This window comes from Gossypium hirsutum, chromosome D05 (assembly GCF_007990345.1).
Source record: "Gossypium hirsutum isolate 1008001.06 chromosome D05, Gossypium_hirsutum_v2.1, whole genome shotgun sequence".
Taxonomy (NCBI): Eukaryota; Viridiplantae; Streptophyta; class Magnoliopsida; order Malvales; family Malvaceae; genus Gossypium; species Gossypium hirsutum.
This window is the reverse complement of record NC_053441.1, coordinates 14,402,552-14,421,334: the sequence shown is the minus strand read 5'-3', so window position 1 is coordinate 14,421,334 and position 18,783 is coordinate 14,402,552. Positions and strand designations below refer to the sequence as shown.

General features: G+C 34.2%; 4 protein-coding genes across 4 annotated transcripts; 2 read left to right on the top strand and 2 right to left on the bottom strand.

Moving 5' to 3' along the window:
- The first annotated feature begins 1,876 nt into the window (after positions 1 to 1,876).
- Positions 1,877 to 7,247, top strand: LOC107905805 (MACPF domain-containing protein NSL1). Its single transcript, XM_016832568.2, has 7 exons — positions 1,877 to 2,852; positions 3,351 to 3,589; positions 3,792 to 3,978; positions 4,287 to 4,373; positions 4,476 to 4,659; positions 5,102 to 5,268; positions 5,792 to 7,247. The coding sequence occupies exons 1-7, from the start codon at positions 2,583 to 2,585 to the stop codon at positions 6,479 to 6,481; spliced, it is 1,824 nt and encodes a 607-aa protein (XP_016688057.1). The 5' UTR covers positions 1,877 to 2,582; the 3' UTR covers positions 6,482 to 7,247.
- LOC107905806 (uncharacterized protein At4g28440) lies at positions 7,147 to 8,509 on the top strand. Its single transcript, XM_016832569.2, has 2 exons — positions 7,147 to 7,425; positions 8,034 to 8,509. The coding sequence occupies exons 1-2, from the start codon at positions 7,149 to 7,151 to the stop codon at positions 8,240 to 8,242; spliced, it is 486 nt and encodes a 161-aa protein (XP_016688058.1). The 5' UTR covers positions 7,147 to 7,148; the 3' UTR covers positions 8,243 to 8,509.
- Positions 8,510 to 8,695: 186 nt separating this feature from the next.
- LOC107905807 (uncharacterized) lies at positions 8,696 to 10,973 on the bottom strand. Its single transcript, XM_016832570.2, has 3 exons — positions 10,386 to 10,973; positions 9,281 to 9,445; positions 8,696 to 9,168 (listed from the first exon to the last, which is right to left on the bottom strand). The coding sequence occupies exons 1-3, from the start codon at positions 10,395 to 10,397 to the stop codon at positions 8,905 to 8,907; spliced, it is 441 nt and encodes a 146-aa protein (XP_016688059.1). The 5' UTR covers positions 10,398 to 10,973; the 3' UTR covers positions 8,696 to 8,904.
- A 3,477-nt stretch (positions 10,974 to 14,450) lies between these two features.
- Positions 14,451 to 15,596, bottom strand: LOC107905808 (protein E6-like). Its single transcript, NM_001326962.2, has one exon. It carries the CDS (start codon positions 15,387 to 15,389, stop codon positions 14,664 to 14,666), a length of 726 nt encoding a protein of 241 aa, NP_001313891.1. The 5' UTR covers positions 15,390 to 15,596; the 3' UTR covers positions 14,451 to 14,663.
- Between the last annotated feature and the right edge of the window lie 3,187 nt (positions 15,597 to 18,783).

The following is an 18,783-nucleotide window of genomic DNA, read 5'->3' as shown; positions in this document are numbered from 1 at the left end:
CTGAATGCATCAACTTTTTTGACGGTCAAGGTTGAATAAAATGAAATTGGGATCGAACAAGTAAAAATAGCGGAAGAAATTGAGAAATTGAACATATACATATAAGGAAAAATTCAAGATTACATAAGGCCAACTGTTGTTGCCAAACTCTCTAAACCCCCCAGAAAGACACGTTTACTATGGATATATGGATAAATTTTTTTTTTATCTTGCAGATGATAGACTATAAGTAGAGCAGACAAAAGAGAGAGAGCACGCTTAGAGTAGAAACCATATATGGTTACATCTGCTGAGCACTGGAAAAAGGCTTTCTATATAGGATAATTAAATACTCGAATCTTAACTTCTTTTAAGTATACACACTATCTGGCTTGTTCTTAATTCGGAAAACCAAGAACAAATATTTTTATGTTATTGCATGTCATACTTTGAAGTAGCATCAATGAAGTCAAGCACCGTATTGGCCATGCAAGCGAGTAAAACTCCAACTCTTTGATTACTTTTAAGACTTGGCGACGGAAAAGGAAAGAACCACTCTTAAAGAAGACAAAAAGAAAACCAGAAGCTCTTGGGATGACACAGTCAAGCTCCATTTGGATACAACTGAAGCTGTCTTAATTTTCAAGACAAAAAATTTACAAATCAACCGTCGTATGGTGTTTGAATAATATTAGTGAGCTGTGATTGAGCAAACTCATCTCATATTTTTCAGTGGAGCTCAAGTCTCCGATGGGAGACAGTGAGTTTTTTAATTTCTTTAGTGACAAAAATATTGGACTTTTAAATTATATGTTTTTCTTTTTTTAACCTTGGATATTTTCTACTGCAAGTCTGCAACAATCTAAAATAAATAAATAACTAAAATATTTATATAAACGTACATAAAACGAAGTTATTGAAATTTTATTTGTTAAATATCAATGCGAACATTTATAAATACTTATTTATTTACTTAGAATAATGTAAAAAAATATTAAAATAAATAGATAAATATTAAACTTATACATAAATTTTGGTCTAATGTGCAATTTGATACTTGAACTTTTATATGGTGCAATTAAACACATGAAACTTGAATTGTGGTTCATATCTATATGCGAAATTTTGATTTTGGTTCAATTAGACACATTTTAGGAAATGAATACATACATTTATTTTTATATGGGATTAATATATTTTATTTTATTGAAAATTTTATTTATAACGACATATTTATAATATGTTGACAAAAAATTAAAAAATTATTGTTATTATTATCTCATCCTTGCATTTGAATCCAAATATTTATATATATATAACTATTAATTTTAATATTACTACTACGTTATTTAACATCTTGCTAAAGTAATTAATCTCACTGTTATAATTATTCTTAAATTCACAGAAACTATTTTCAATGTACATCCAAATATTGATAAAATTTATCAGTGAATTTATTGTGATTAATTAATCATTGATATTCCTCTCATATAATTACAAGAGAACTCTCTTGATAAATAAAATATACCAATAAATATTGAGGATGCTGATAATATCAATTATCGAACCCTTTGTGTTGACCTGATCATCAGGATATACACCTCTTAGATATGACTTGGGTTTGAGTTACACTAATTATTTTATTATTAAGACATTATCTTCTTTTTATAATTCAAAAAAGAAAAAACTAATTACCAAGGATAATGAATTAAATCTTGATGTTAAATCGATACATGTAATCAAATAATATGTAGGTTTGTATCAATAGAATCTAAAGCATCCTGCATTCAATCCCATCATAAGTTTAAAGCTACTACAAATCATTGGATTATAATAGATTAGGCAGGCTTTAATACTTCAGTCCAATATATTAACAAGCGTGTTGATTTTTTTTGGGGGGGGGGTGGATTTTAGTTATAGCTTATGTTAGATAATATTGATTTATTGGGACTAGCTAGTAAGGAAAGGGACTGCCTCGTTCCAAGCTTTGAGGGGGGTGAAAATTTCTCAGATGGATCCCATCATAGATTAACTATTCCACAAGTTGAAAATTGGGAGTGTTAAAAACGCTCATCTTGATTATTCTCGACAAAAGTTCGTTTGAACTTCCTGAAAGCGCCATCGGAACCATCCCCAAAGTCAAGTCTATACGTAACTTAGGGTACCGAAAGAAATTTGCTCCTTGCATTTGATTTCTTTATTAATGACTTTTCAATCTTTTTCTTTTTAATCAATTTATAGTTTCTTTTGAACATTCAAAAAGCCAAACTTTACCAAACACGTTTCCATCTGGAAACAAGTATGCAGTTTCAGTTAGTTTCCACGCCAGCCGACTGGTAAACTTCCCTTGTTTACATTAGCTTCTGTCTGTCTGAACTCTCAAGTCAAACGTCATAGTTTCGAACGTCACCTTCATATCTCTGTTTCCCCCCCGAAACAGGCAAATTTTTTTTAAAATAAAATTAAAAATCGATAAAATAACTCGGACCGAAGACCATTTCAATGGGCCATCTCCTTCCTCAGCAGTGGGTAAAACCCCATAATACATACCCAGTTTCACTAAAACCCACACGCAACTCCAGCTACCGTCTCATTAGGAATCCATGCCCGGGAATCTTTATCAAATGGACCCGCAATCGGCGGCTGAAAAGGCCGTTTCAGTTATCGGTTTCGGATTCGACTTGTGCAGGGATGTCAGGCTATCCGCCTGCCTGCCTGGCCCTTCCGGCTCCAGATTGATCGAACTTGACTCAGCAGCGACTCGGGACCTGGTTTTTCCTGATGGAGTTGTTGTAAAAGATGTCCCCAATTCGATTAAATACGATAAAGGCGAGCGTACCAGGTTTCGTTCTGATGTTCTTTCTTTTAGCCAGGTAAGTTTTTGACCTTTTCCTTTGGTATATTTGTGTTTATTTTGCTGGTTTAGTACTGTTTAAATAAATGAAAAAGAGAGAGTTACTAGTACTAATAATATTAGAATTATAGGGAAGTTTTGCTTTTTGTTTGCTAATTTTGGTTTGTGCTTTGTTTTCTATTTGAGGGAAAAATTTTCGCAAATTTGAATATGCTTCAATATTTAGAGTCCACAATTTGTATTATTTATAATGTAAAGTTCCAGAGTATTCAAGAGAGCTCCTATGATCATCTTTTCTTGCTTATGCTCTTTTTGCTGGTTCTTGCATATCTTTGTTCTTTGGAAGTTGTTTTGCAACTAAACTTGTCCACAAAGAAATAACAAAATGGCATCCCTATCCTTCAAGATTAGAAAATAGAAAATCAGGAAGAAAAAGAAAGCCCCGGAGAGTTTTTTCTTTTTTCTTCAGACTTGGCTTGATTTGTTTGAAATTAAATTGGGGGTCATTTTATGCTAGATGTCAGAGAAGTTCAATCGGGATCTATCATTATCCGGCAAGATTCCTTCCGGCCTATTCAATGCCATGTTCGAGTTCAAAGGCTGCTGGCAGAAGGATGCCTGTGCCGCAAAAGGTCTTGCCTATGATGGTTGGTTCTTAACACTGTACAATGTTGAGTTGGAAAGAACAAACATAACTTTGTCCGAGCGTGTGAAACAAGAGGTGCCTACTACATGGGACCCTGCTGCCATTGCTGAGTAAGTTCTTCATATACGTAACCTTTTGGAGTAAAAAACTTCCCCGGGAAAGAATTATGATTACTTTGTTTTTGATGAATCTGATTATAACATGTGCAAAGCAATTGCACTTATAAATTTAGTGCTCCCATTGACGTTAACCGTGTGTGTTAGTATTATTGATAATTTGTACTAAACCTGTGCTGATCATGGTTTTTCCCAGGTTCATTGAAAAATATGGTACTCACGTTGTTGTTGGGGTTAAAATGGGAGGTAAAGATGTTATACATGTAAAACAATTACAAAATTCAAATCTTCAGCCCAATGAAGTGCAGAAAACTTTAAAGCAATTAGCTGATGAGAGATTTTCAGAAAATATAGGAACTTCTCCATTCTCGGAAAAACCAAAGGTGCATTTAATCTTAAAAATCTGAATGAATTGTGCATGCCTATTATTCTATTCATTTTTGCATTCTAGGGTAGGTAGGCAAAATTACAGTTTTTAGATAATTGCGGGGGGAATGTTCAGTATGCACTGTAAAATTTCCTTGGCAATAAGTAATCAAGGTAACGATAATGCCATATAGGAGCTAGAAGGATTACAATTCAAACTAATTATTACTTGACCCCTTCTACATATTAGTTCATGGAAGAACACTGTTGGCAAGGCTTTGGAAATAATTTTTTCTCACTAATTTGTTTCCATCGATTGCTTTAGGGAGAACATTATATTCCCGGGCAACTTCATCAAGGGGTGCTCGCTGGATCAATGAGGCCACCTGTTGTCACTTGCTCAAAGAATAATGTAAGTTTGATGGTTTTTATTTTAACTGTTGTTTAGGAATTACACCTGCACCCCGCTTTTAGTAGAGGTGACGACTCCATTTGATTTTTGTTTTTGTTGCAGGACATTATGAATATCTATATTCGTAGGGGAGGCATTGATTTCGGTCAAAGTCATAGCCAGTGGCTGTCAACAATATCGCAGTCACCAAATGTCATATCAATATCCCTTGTGCCTATTACTTCTCTACTGAGCTGTGCACGGGGAAATGGATTTTTAAGCCATGCAGTGAACTTGTACCTACGATGTGAGTTTGCATACTTGTTATACCGTTAGTTTGGTTTTTTCCGAGGCTAAATGTCTAGATGGCACTAGATTACATAAGGGCAATTTCTGTAAACTGGATTTTTCCCTGTTAGCTGGGGTTTAATTAGTTCATTTACATATTAATACTTCACAAATGCAATATTTTTATTTTGAATTACAATTTATTCATACTTTGGCACATTGTACTACTCTTGTAAAAAATGGGATTGTTTATGCTCCTTGAAGATCTATAATAAATTATAAGGTACATTAAATTCAAAGTTTTTGCGGACAGTGATTTCCTAGTTGTTTCATTTTGAGTGAATGTTGGTGTATATGGAAGATCATTGTTTTCGCAAATCATATAACTGCATCCTTCTTTGTTAATATGGTGCTTATGTGTGCTCTGATTTTGGCTTCTAATGATTGTTAATATCATGCAGATAAACCACCGATAGAGGAACTCCATGTATTTCTCGAATTTCAAATACCTCGACAATGGGCTCCCATATACAGTGATCTGCCTCTTGGTCTCAAGCACAGAAAACAATCATCCCCATCACTTCAGTTCACTTTTATGGGGCCTAAGCTTTATGTTAATACTGCACGGGTATCATTTCGCAGCACACAGTTTTACTTGCGCCATTTCTTTTGACATTTTAGTAGTTATTTATGATTGTTTGCTGCTTAAGTGAAGTTCCGTGATAGTTGATACTTGGAATGATTGTGTCTGAAAATTTATAAATGCATCTACCCGAATTCCTCATCAACTCTACATGAACCCCTTGGTGGACTGCTTGCTTAGCCATGCTTAACATTTTTACCATTGTAGATGCAGTGTTGATATTGGATTGTTGATTGACTTGTCGTTTTATTTAATGTCATCTAAGCTTCTGAGCATGCTGATAAAGTGCTTGCTTTTTGAGCTCATAATACAATCGACTGGTTTCCCTTTTTTACCAATGTAACACTAAAATGGGGTCAAATAATTTTTTTAGAACCAAAATAATGATGTTGCAGGATGATTGCCACGGATTAAAATGGTTATAATTGCAAAAACAATCTGCATAAATCATGCATGTGATTACTATTCTTATTTCACCGATTCTCGAGTTCCAAATCCGTAATTGCAGGTTGATACTGGAAAACGACCGGTGACAGGAATACGCCTATACTTGGAGGGTAAGAAGAGTGACCATCTAGCAATCCATCTTCAGCATCTCTCAACTCTCCCTACAATCCTCCCGCTCTCAGATGACCACAGCTATGAGTCGATCGTTGAGCCCGAACGTGGGTATTTGGAACCTGTCAAGTGGAGCATATTCTCGCATGTATGCACTGCCCCTGTACACTACAACGGAGCCCACTTTGAATGTACTGCTCCTATCGTGACCAAAGCTTGGTTCGAGGTAAAGGTTGTTGGGATGAGGAAAGTTCTGTTCCTGAGGCTTGGGTTCTCCATGGTGGCCTCTGCCAGGCTACGTAGACCAGAATGGGATGGACCCTCAACATTGTCACGGAAATCTGGAATGTTCTCAATGTTGATCAGCACGAGGTTCAGTTCAGGACTGAATCCAAATGAGAAGCCGACCAAAGTGGACTTAAATTCAGCAGTTTTTCCAGGTGGTCCACCTTCACCAACCAAAGCACCCAAAATGACAAACTTTGTGGACACAAAGGAGATAGTTAGAGGACCTCAGGATACACCTGGATATTGGGTGGTAACCGGAGCCAAACTCTGTGTAGAAGGTGGCAGAATTTCGATCAAAGTTAAGTATTCATTGCTAACAGTTATTTCAGAAGAAAGTCTGATGTTGATGTGAGAAATTTCGCATTATTTGTATCGCTCTGTAAGTAAATGTTATCATATACTGTACACCATTTATTTGAATTATTACCTTGAATAATGGATAGATATATCAATTGGCCCAAGGCCATTCATTCGACAAATGAATATGAATGCAGTGTTTTTCTTGGTACAGGAGCAGAGCACCCTCTAAATGCTTATAATTGGACTTTGATCTTAAAGCGACAGATAACTGATAATTATGTAATAAAATAATGATTGTTGATTATTATTCAGAGGAGTATTGGGTGTTGGAGTGTTTCATAATTCATGCCATACCCACTTCCATATTTCAAGAATGAAAAAGTTGCAGTTATTCGTAGAAACAATGACGTTTAATTATTGATGGAAAATACCATAATTGATTATTTTCATCAATCATGTAACAAAGGATTTGTAGAGTCATTTTCATTAGTTGTATTTTAGAAATAAATATTAAGACAAATCCATAGAAAGAAAAATGGCTTCAAAGTCAATCTTTTTAAAGTAGCTAAAACGCCATCGTTTACTTTCCCATCGAGAGAAAAGTAGGAATGCTTCAATTTCTGTTCTACTTCTAGGGCTACCCCATTTCTCTTTCTCCCACAAGCTCTGAAAGAAGTAAGAAAAGCAGAGAAGAGAAGAGGTTTTGTCAATTTGAAACAATGGCGACGACAGGGCAGCCAAAACGACAAGGACAACAGCAGCAGCAGCAACAACAACAAAATAAAACGACGGAGAAGAGAAAGCCGGTGTTTGTGAAAGTAGATCAGCTAAAACCAGGGACAAAAGGCCACACCTTAGTCGCCAAGGTATTGTCCTCTAACATGGTCCTTCAAAAGGGTCGAGCCGCTTCTCGAAATCTCCGCCAAACCCGCATCGCTGAGTGCCTTGTAGGAGACGAGACCGGCACTGTCCTCTTCACTGCTCGTAATGAGCAAGGTCCAATTTTCTAGCCCTTCTTTTTTTTTTCTGTTTCTTAAAAAAAGTTTTATGCTCTACCGATCGGATCTTAATTTTTCTCAAAAGGGTACGTTTTATTTCATCCTTAATTCCAAAAGCTATGATCTTTCCGTTCTTTTTTTTTTTGGCTTGTTTATATGAAACACAGTGGCATTCAGAAGCTTTTATTTTTTGTTCGTTGTTTTGTTGGTGCTAGTGTGGATTTGATATGATCTAGGATCTAGCTGTTAATTAAGGTTTATTTAGTATTGCGATGTTACACGAATTGAGTTTCTTGATTAATCGTTGATTTGCCATGGTGTTAATGTTTTTAATTCTATTTCTCAATATGAAACTTTTTAAGAAACTCTCGAAGAGATATGGTAAATTAATCAAGAACCAAACATTGGATTTAATTGGCGTTCAAATCCTTAATTTATTAATCATAGTAAAACTTGGTGGCCTATCTGTGAAATTGTCGCGTTCTCACAATTGCAAAAATTGTGAACTCGTATTTTGCTTTGGTTTTTGGTTTTCACTTTTACAGAGGTTATACATTTAAACTGCTCAGTCTTAAACACCATGATGATGCTTGAATCATTTTGCAGTTGACTTGATGAAGCCCGATGACACTGTAATTCTTCGTAATGCGAAGATCGATATGTTTAAGGGTTCTATGAGGCTGGCTGTCGACAAATGGGGCCGCATCGAGGTCACTGACCCTGCCAACTTTGTTGTTAAAGAGGATAACAATCTATCGCTTGTCGAGTATGAGTTGGTTAGTGTGCTTGAAAATGACGAGATTGCTGAGACCTAAGCTGCTGGATACCGAAAGAGTTCTTATGGATTGACCTGATGATTCTGGTTTACCCTTCATAATGTTGGCGAGATGCTATTATGGTACAATTTTCATTGTGAACGTGTTGGGTTTGGTATACAAATCTTGCTGATGGTTGGTCTTCTGCATCATACTTTTTAACATCTAATGGTCTAGATTAAGTACTAGTGGAATATGTACAAGACTGCTTTCTAGTGAACAAATTGCATCTGGAAATTTAAGTGTTGATAGTAAGATCTTTCTAAATCGAGTTGGTCGTTGGTTTAAATGCTTTATTGAATCTCGTTTGTTCTTCAAATATTTGCTTCCAAGTGATGTCGAGCTTAATGGTATTCATTTGAACCTTTGGCATTCTGGTTTTACTTGGATTGTGTGGTGATTTGAGGAAGCCATTGCTTTCTGGAACAAAAGTCAAAACGCAAACATTTGTGCTAAGCAAGAACATAACTAGCCTTTTGTTTTTGAATCATTTGCCTGAAATCAATGTCGAACTTGATCATCTTAAAATGAAAATAACATTCGAGTTTCCAGTTTCTCAAACTCCTATGTTAATTCGATAGTGCTGTTGGACGGTTGACGGCAGTATTAATGACTAACTTATGAAACACAGGAGAAAAGAATTTGGTAGAAGAGGAATGGATTCATTCCAATCGCTTTGACTTGATCTTGTTTCCAGTAATCTTTAGTAGAGCTCCTAGTAGGAGAGGAATACAAATCCCCTGAGACTGAGACGCATCTGCACTGCGTCCTTTATCCTTGCAGTTGCAGGCACCTCTTACAGGTAGCCTACAGCTCTGATCCGTATGGATTGAGTTCTGTAAATACAACGATTCTCTTTCACCTGGTCCATATCCAATTAGCTTCCCCAGGGATACGCTGTTATCTTGGAAAAATGATGCTGAGGACTGGTAGCAATGCAAGAAATAGCATGTATTGGTAAATAAATATGTATATATATATATTTGTTGCAAGGCTTGAATGTTGAGCCAGCAAATGGGGGAAGAAAAGGTTGGTTACCTCGGTGTCAAGGTTGGAAGAGGAGAATGAGGAAAAACTGCTAGAGGGAATGTGCAAAAAGTATAGTTCCACAGCTGGAGCCGCAGCCTGTAACCTTTGTTGTAACCCAAGCCTTATATTCATTATCTGTAGTCCAAGTGGCCAACCATTGGACGTTTCATGATTCTGGGGAAAAGGTAATCGATTCAAAATTTAGCATTCAAATGTTCAATGATAATCCTTCTCAAAAAACTGAAAGAGATTGAACAAAGGAAGTTTGGCTAAAGCCATGTGGGGGATGGCAAACTCAAAAAGTTTTTTATGACATTTTAGTGTCAAATTCCTTATCACACATAAATCATAAATGTCAGTTTCACCCTCCAAACACAAGCCAAAGAGCCCATTCTGATGAAACAGAGGCATCAATGTTACTTAAGGACCTTCCTTTGTAATCAAACATGCTAGTTAATATCAAATGAACATTCATCACCCCTTTTCTCTTGCATCAAATACTAACAAATTTAACTTCAAACTAGATAAGTAATAAACACAGGGTCCGGAGATTCTTTCTGTTTTGACTACATTTGGTGCTGCTAGAACATCAAAAGCATGGATTAAAATCTAAGCTGCGACCAACCAACGACACAGTAAGTGGTAACCAGAGAAGACAGTCGGCACAGATCAGTAAGTGCTAACCAGAGAAAGCACTGAGATAAAGTCCTGGTTGTAATTCCACTTAAAACACCATAAATTTAAGCATACCTTAATTAGGTTCTCTCTAGAAACCCGTGAATCAGGAAGAGGAAAAGGCCATGATAACACCTTTACGTTTCCAAAGAAAATAGTATGAATTATGAAAAGCTTTCAAATTTAGATTATTCTATCATTAGTAAACAGCAAGTTACTATTACCGCGACAGCGGTGACATTCAGCATAACCAGGGGCCAAAATCTTTCAGTTACTATTCCCAACCACCAAATATATGAGCAAGAAACCAAGAACATAAAGGAACTAAAACCCAGAAACCGATTCTTGGTTACCAGAAAATCAAAACATAAATTCACGAAAAAAAAAGTTCACATTCATGATCAACAGAAAACAACCAATAAGAAGAAGAACTATTTACCTCAGCAGCCATGGGTTGACAGCTCCAACGGCAAGAAACAAATGAAACGAAAATGGCAAGTGAATGAATGAAGATGAGGATCACAAAATATCGCAAGCGGAACACAAAATTGCAGCTAGTGTTAAAAGTACAAGAGGTGGTCAATAAGAGCGCCTGTCTTGGATTGGCTCATCTGAGAGATTCTTCCTTAAACAAGGAGCAATTGATGATATGGGCCCCAGGGGAGAGGAGTTTCAGCTTTGCAAATCACAAGAGAGAGTTGATTAATATAACCAATTTTCTATTTCATTATCTTAATTTGGTCACATAATCACACCCGTTTAGACATTGAACAACAACACTTTAACCATCAACTTACCGCCATATTTCAAAAATCTCATTTTCTTTTTAATCTATGGACCAGCAAAGGTATGTCTTATCATGAATAATTATGTAATTATTTCTTAATATGATATGTCTTATCATGAACGGTATTTGGCTAACAGTTTTTCCTCCCATGCATTAAAGAAACGGGACACCTCATATATAGGGAAATGGAGGAGGTGATACTCAACTCTGTTTTCTGCTAAATGATTACTCAAACAAAACGAGTAATCGAAATCTTTGTAGACAGCAAGAGAATCAATGCTGTTAGCCTCCTATTCATATATTACATTTAAGTTTCTTTCGTTTCAAGAGAAAAGAAATGGGTTTGTTTAAATATTTCATTAGGTTCACACAAATGGAGTAATCATACTATCTAAACAAGCTAGAAAACAAAAGAAAATGGGATTCTTGTTGGCTTGTCTATTCATAACTCTTACTCATTTTCTATTTGATGCAACTTACTCTGTTCAACATTTTTTTTGGGGGGGGGGGTTATACAAATTTACAGAAATTGATGAATTTTGTACGGTTCATACTTCACTTAAACCTGCATTTACTTTCCCTCGAATTAGAACAACTGCATTCTGAAAGGAACCAACACCATTAAATAACAAAGAAAAGAAAGGGTTCTTTACTTGTTACCCAATTTTTTTAAAGTATCGCATTGATTGATTAATTTCCTTTAAATTTAAGTTCAGGGGTGTTTAATTTAGAAGTAAATGGGCAGGCAATGGTGACAGGTGAAAACTTAAAGAGAGGCAGTTCATGACAGGAATATGAGACTACAAAAAAGGGTAATGGTTCATATTTCAGGGGGAAAGTTCATTTGTAACATTGTTTTCAGCAAACAAACATAAAAGCCCAGAGTAATTTGGAGTTAAAAAGTTGAAATCAATCAATTTCAGGGTTGTTAGAATCATTAACTTTCACGTTAATGATTCCAGCTCAAAATTTTCGGACATTAATAGTACCAAACCAAAAAGATTGAAGGTGGGATTCTGAAATGAAATAAAACTCCACTGGTTTTGTTTGTTTTTGCAGTCTGTGTGTTTAGTTTGACAAGATTGGGGTTAATGGAGGAGGTGCCATAAACAAATCGCATGGGAAATTGAAAGGCGTTTTACATGTTGAAACGTATATAAAAGATTTGAACTCCGCCTATTGTTGATCCGCCCGCATGGAGAAAAGGACACGTGGGGCTCCTTAGAAGATGTTGGAATTTCTTTTTGTCAATAGCTCTCAAATTTTTTTCTGCATTTTCATCAAGTTTCTGGAAATTTTTTAAAATTTTAATTAAATATTTAAATAGCTCAAAATTCTTAATCCTCCCAGACTATTCGGGAAAAGAACAATAAAAGAAGTGGAACAATTCAGTTTGGTTAGGCCTTTCTGAAAATGTATAATAAAAACATACAAATAAAATAAAACTAAGCATAAATCTGGAAGTTCATATAGAACTACATTTTAAAATTAAACTAGGAAGTTTTACATTAAAAATATACATAATAAAGCTATTGGGAATTTTCAATGTGTTAGATAATGACCTACTTTATCACTTTAGCAAACATTCAATAATTTATTTTTGAAATACAGTATCCTAAAAGAAAATTAGATAAATTCTGCGCAATTTCTGAATTTCATTTTGGTGATTAAGAAAAAAAAGAAAATCAACAGTGATTTGCAAATTAATTAGCTTTTATGATTTTTGCCCCCAATGAAAGATCAAGAAAATAGTAAAAAGTAGAAACTCGACAAAGACCTGAATTTGAAATTTTCTTTTTTCATATTTTGTTATTGATTGCATTATCTTTTGAAGTTTTAAAATTATTCTAAATATAGAATATTTTTTAATTTTAACTTTAATTTTTCAATTTATCAAATAATACCACATAAACAAAAATTCATAAATGTTCGTCATCACACCACCTAAAAAAAGACATATACCCTATGGTGAACTGTCTATCAACATTTAAAAAGCCTTTTATAAATAAAATGTTTGAAGGCCCAAAAAAGATGGGTACTGATCCTAGTAGGTCCTGGGGCCATTTGGGCCATTGTTCTTTATCTTTCTCCAATGGAACTTAGTTACAATATTTGCATGTCAACACTCGAAAAATGTTTCGGGTTGAAAAGATTAGAGGCAGTGTTGGAGAGTAAGAGATGCATTGTTCAGAGTTGATCACGAACTATCCTGAATTGATGAATGTAATTATCTATCTATTTGTTAAAGTTACGGTACTGCTATTATTTTTTTAAAAATAAGAACCATTCAATACCCAGCATCATGAGTACTCCCACAATTATTTTGCTCCTATTTTTGGGGGTCAATAAATTCTTCCCTTTGTTGAAATGGGGTTCCATATAAATAAAGACACTGTACTCAGTACCCACACATTATGCTGGGAGAGCACCCTCTCCGGTCCCATTTAGTTGGGTTTGCCGGTCTCCAACTAACCCTAACAGTTATCTATAATATTATAAACATTCTACACTGACATAACAGATGATATACACCTACAAGATAAGTCTTTGGATTCATTGAGTTCATATGTGTATATACAAGTCAAAAAGAAGGAGGGTCTCTAAAGGCTAAAGCTTGAGAACACAAATAAAGTTGAAAAAGAAGAAGAGACAAACCACAGTCTATCCGTCATTCACGGATAATCCAATTGAAATTCATCATTTTCCTCTCTCTCTTTTATTATTATTTTTTTGATTATATATTTAAAATTGATTACCTGCTTTTACTTTAATGGCTAAGGTGGTCCTACTTATTTTACGTTGCTGCTTGTTTACCAACCAGCATACTTAACTCTTGACCATTAACTTGATCGACTAGGATTACCTTTCTTAATTAATGTACTAATAAATAGTACTCCGAACCTGATATGGTTAAGAAATAAACTATACTCTCAACCTAAACTATAACTTGGTACGATTGAATTTATTATTTAGCCAACAGATTTATTTGAACTAATTAAAACTATGTTGATTAATTCCATCGAAAAAAATTAATTAAAAGTTACGAAAAAAATTCATTGTTAGAGAAAAATTTATCTTCAGAAGTGCGATCAACTGTTGACCTCAAAACATGATGCTATCACTTGCAAAGATAGTGATGAAGAAGGTGGCCATTTATATCATCACATGGAAGTGGCACACAACTAGCAAGCTACACACTTTTGTTGGGGTTATGACTGTTGAAAACTCGTTTTTATGCATATGATCTATGAGCTAGATGCATACGAGACGCCATATATAATCATTGTTCCAATCCTATCGGCTCTATGTTTTCACCAACAAGACCTCCCTAACTTGTTCAAATTTAACTTTTTAATTAATTAGGTTCTTTTATATACGCGTGCATGGTTTGGTGAAGGGGGATCATCGACTACAAAACAAGATCATGAAAAGATCCAATCATTTCGAAATAGTTTAATGAGGCTGTCATGATTATTGTCCTTGTATGCATGGAACATCATTAATGTTCATGTATAGAAAAGCTAAAGAATTGTTGTATTTGATTTTCATTTTCTCTTTGCGTTTTTTACTGCTCTTTTAAGTAGATTTTTTCGGTAGGGGAATATAGACAACTAGTGTTACAATATACTCACATTTTTATTCAAAAATTGTTTGATAAAGTTAAAAAAGAAAGAGGAAGAGAAAAAGAACATAACTCTCTCAAACCTTTAGCATTTCAAAGCGAAGGAAACTATATATAATTAGAAAATAAAAAAGATCATCACAAGAAAGTAACCGCAAGGCTCAATAAATAAAATTTTAGCTTCATTGTTGTTTTTGCCAATTAATTAATTACCATAATACTTATCATCATATTAAAGCCAGTGCTTGTTTTGTTTGATGTTCTTCACAAATCACACATCAAATGTAGAAATACTGTACGACAGGTGATCAGGGTTCGAACTCTTCCTCGCTTTCCTCGAACTCCTCTTGGTTCTGGTGGTACCTTCCCATGTTGTTGTAACGATTCTCATCGAACTCGTTCCTGGAAGCAACTCCTCTTGAGTTGTCGAGCTGGTTTGGATAATAGCTGTTCTCACTCTTGACGTCATAGTAGTACTTTCCATTCTCCAAGTACCTAGTATCGCTCATGCCTTGCTTCTCGCCATTAATGTTGCCGTTGTAGTAGTTGTTGTTCTGGTTTTCCTTGGTGCTCCATCCTTTCTCGGTGAAAATGGCCTCGCCCAAGTTTTGCTGCTTAGTGGACTTGTAGGCATTCTTGTTGTAGTAGTAAGTGTCTTTATTGTTGGAGGATTCGGGGATGCTGTTATAGGGTTCATCAGGGTGGAATCTAACAGGGGTGACATAGGGTTCATAGGTTTCTTTGGTGGTGAAACTGGGCCGGCTTGAGCCTGAGCCTGAGCCTGAGCCTGACTCGTGGCCGTAAAGGCCATAACCATTTTGGGTTTCAGGGATGAACCTTGGCTCTTGCTCTTCTGGCTTTTGGGTGGTCTGGGGAACGAAGGTCTCGTGCTCTTGCTCTCTGGTTGTTGTCTCTTTCTCATTGGTGTTAACTCTTGGGAATTTGCTGAAGTACTCTCTAGCATGGATTTGCATGGAGAAGAGGGCAAAAAGGAAGAGGATAGACATAGAGAAGAGTTTTGGTGAGGAAGCCATGGCTATGGTTGCTAATGCTTTGCTTTGCTTGCGTGTGTGATGTGGAATTGCGATGATACAAAATCTATATATAGGAAGCAAGAAAGGGAGATGTTCTAGTTTTCTATGTTGTAAAAAGATTTCAACTCAATTAGGAGCAAGTGGTGAATGGTGATGATTGTGGTCCCTTCACATTACACCAATAACAACTTTATCAAAAGACGCTTTCTTTTATGTTTGTTGTTAAGGATATGTATTTCATTTTTCCTTGTAATGATCCCATTCTCCCACTACAAATATGATACGTTTTCCCCTATTTCCTTATGTTTAGTACCATATATATCTTTACTAATATTAATTCTTTTTAAAAAATTAGTCCATCAACCACAAACTACTTTTATAAGGTTATCATTTTATATAGAAAAATAGTAAAAATATTGAACCTACATTTTTATAATTTGTAATATTTATATTTTGCTATTCAACCAAAACCTCCTTTAGTATTTTTAAGAATATATTTGTTAAATAGTTTTACTTCTCACCCAGTATGCTATATTAATTTAATATAAATAAAGTGTTTTATTGAATTGGTATCACGAGATAACTAACATTAACTCGGATAAAAAAAGAGTCAAAATAGTATATTACTAGTTATATAAATAACTTATTTTTTAAAAATTCACAATTTTTAAAATTCGAATATGATTAGTAACAAACTCACTAAGAAACTTCATTAGTAGCATAGATATCAACTTTCTTTTTTTTTACAAAAAAATACTAGATAATTATTTTTAACCACATTATGAAAGTATCATAAATTAATATTATTTTTATTTCTTTCCCCTACATAATGGAGGTGATATATCACTAATAATATATTTTCATTGCATTTTATTTTCCATATTTCATCTATCTTGTATCGAACACGAAAAAGGAAAAAGTAATTTCTTTTATTTTCTTTTTGTTTTTTGTTAATTATAAAAAGTGAATTGTCTCTTAAATTGGATTGATGGAAAAATAAAAGCAGTGTCAATAAAGCTTCCTGATCAAATAAATAAATAAAAATTGGAGAATTCTATAATAAAAAAATTGTATTGCAATTTCTTTTTAAAAGTAAAAATTAGGAGGAAAAAGAGTTACACACCAAATTCTAACCCTTAAGTCTCATGCAGATCAATTTGTTGATGGAACCAACGGGTTTGAATTAAATTATATTAGATTATGTGACTAAATTAATAATTTATTAAAAAAATATTTTTAAATAAAATAATAATTTATTTAGCTCTCTAACTTTGTAAAAAAATTATTTTAGCTATTTATTTAAATTTATGCTTTTTTAGCCTTTAAACTTACTTTTTTTTGTCAAATCACGAATGAAAAAAATTAATATTTTTTAAGCTTCGCCGTTGCATACATGTAGATGACGCATCAAAATTTAATTAATTTTTTAAAATTTAAAAATTCAAAAAATATAAAAATAATATTAAAAATATTAAAAATATTTTAATTATACCATTTTTAATTATATTAGAATGTATGATATCTACTTGCGGGTGGGGAATATATCTAAAATCAACATCACCACCAAAGATTAAACTCCTACTTAAAAAAATCTTAAATATTATAAATACATCTATAGTAAAATTGTAATTTTGTAACATCAACCCAACAAAAAACCATTATGAATAGTAAGGATGCATATGGTACTTAATGTTGCGGCAGAGATGAGGGGGAGTGGAGTGGGACATAAAATAAAGAGATATAGTTATGCTGTGCATGTGCTGCCCCCTCTACTCCTTGTCTAATGCCAGGGACACGCTTACTTACCTTTTTCTACCCCGAGGATTTAACAACTCCCGCCCCCTCGGCCCCATCCCTTCTTTAAAGTGCCAATCTGCCATGCGCATTCCATGTTAGCAAACCACCCCATACCCCACCCGTCGCTAAATATGCTTAACTTCACATTTTTTTATGAATTTTATCTTTCTTTTTTGTAAAAAAAAAGTCCTCCACGATTTTCTACAACTGCAAAACCTTGTTCATATCAACATTGTATTTGATCATATAAAAGAGAGAACCCCCCAAAAAAAAAGGTGGAATCATTTTGCAGTGTATTGTAATCTTAATTAGTTCTAGTTATATACAGACATATCCTTAAATACCAATTTAAATGCATCTAACTGCCTTGTCAATCTTAAGACAACTTCACGTCTTTTAACAAAAATTGTTTCTTCCTACTCATCTCCTGTTTTAGCATATAAAGAAAGCTATAATACGAGAGAGTAAGAGAAATAGCTATAAATATATCATGATTCAAATTTATTAATGTTAGAAGTCATTTCTTAGAAAATAAAGCTCAACTAACAGGAATTTCTCCTCTTCATAATAATATGGGGGTGGAGTGCAAAACTTGCAACATCATCATGAAAGAGGGCTGGATAGTATTGATGTATCTATCTATACTCTTTATTGTAATTGAATGTTGGTCACCAGATGTATCTAATATACTTTAAGACTACGTTTGGCGCCATCAACAAAGGAAAAACAGAAAAGCAAAGATAAAGGAAAAAGAAGATTCTCCTCATATCTTGATTGAACTTTATGGTTCATGCTTATGCATTCACAACTCAAGCACCGATGCCTCCATCTATAACAAAATAAACATAATGGAAACAAGAAGGATTTTTTCTCCCTGAAGGTTGAATTTTCAGAGTCCCAATATGTCTGATATTATGAGGTTCTGTTTTAGAAAACAACAACAACAAAAAGCTGTAAGGAAGGGGTGGAATAAAAGATCAATGGTAGAGAGTTAAAAAAAAAAAGTTTATTGTCAACGTTAGTGTTTGACCAATCAATTGAATAATTTTTCTTTTGGCTTTTACTTTTTGCTTTTCTTCTTTTCCTTGGATTAAGTGAAGTTTGGTTGGTTGATTAACGGTAGGGAAGCGTTTCGGCCGTACAAAGATTGTATCAATCTGGCCATCGAATCCTACCCAATTTTGAAAAAAAATGTTTGCCAAACTCGAAAACCATTAATACTATTAAGTCAAAAAGAAAAGAAAAGGTAGTATCCAATGTGATCATCAGTTTAGTGATGTAGAAGCCGTAGAAATAATGTATTAACAGGATTCTAATGTGACTGAAAATGGTGTATACTTAACATTTCTTTTTTTCTTTTCTTAAAATTTCATAAATATATGTCGTATATTCCATAATCACATGATTTTTTTAAAAAAAATTCACTGGTATAAAAATTGTACAATTAGAAGACAAAAATAAATATATGTTCAATAAATTATAACGTAAAATTCAACTGATGCAATTCATAATAGATGAAGAACTGAACAAAAACATAGTAAAATCTAAAAATAATTAGATAAAACACACCGCATATACACAAGGTAAGAGAGACCCG

Coding starts and splice junctions, on each gene's coding strand:
- LOC107905807 (XM_016832570.2), bottom strand. Junction 9,169..9,280: donor CTTCCAACCTTGACACCGAG/GTAACCAACCTT, acceptor CATTGCTACCAG/TCCTCAGCATCATTTTTCCA.
- LOC107905808 (NM_001326962.2), bottom strand. CDS start 15,389: ATGGCTTCCTCACCAAAACTCTTCTCTATGTCTATCCTCTTCCTTTTT.
- LOC107905806 (XM_016832569.2), top strand. CDS start 7,149: ATGGCGACGACAGGGCAGCCAAAACGACAAGGACAACAGCAGCAGCAG. Junction 7,426..8,033: donor CACTGCTCGTAATGAGCAAG/GTCCAATTTTCT, acceptor ATCATTTTGCAG/TTGACTTGATGAAGCCCGAT.
- LOC107905805 (XM_016832568.2), top strand. CDS start 2,583: ATGCCCGGGAATCTTTATCAAATGGACCCGCAATCGGCGGCTGAAAAG. Junction 3,979..4,286: donor CATTCTCGGAAAAACCAAAG/GTGCATTTAATC, acceptor CGATTGCTTTAG/GGAGAACATTATATTCCCGG. Junction 4,374..4,475: donor TCACTTGCTCAAAGAATAAT/GTAAGTTTGATG, acceptor TTTTTGTTGCAG/GACATTATGAATATCTATAT.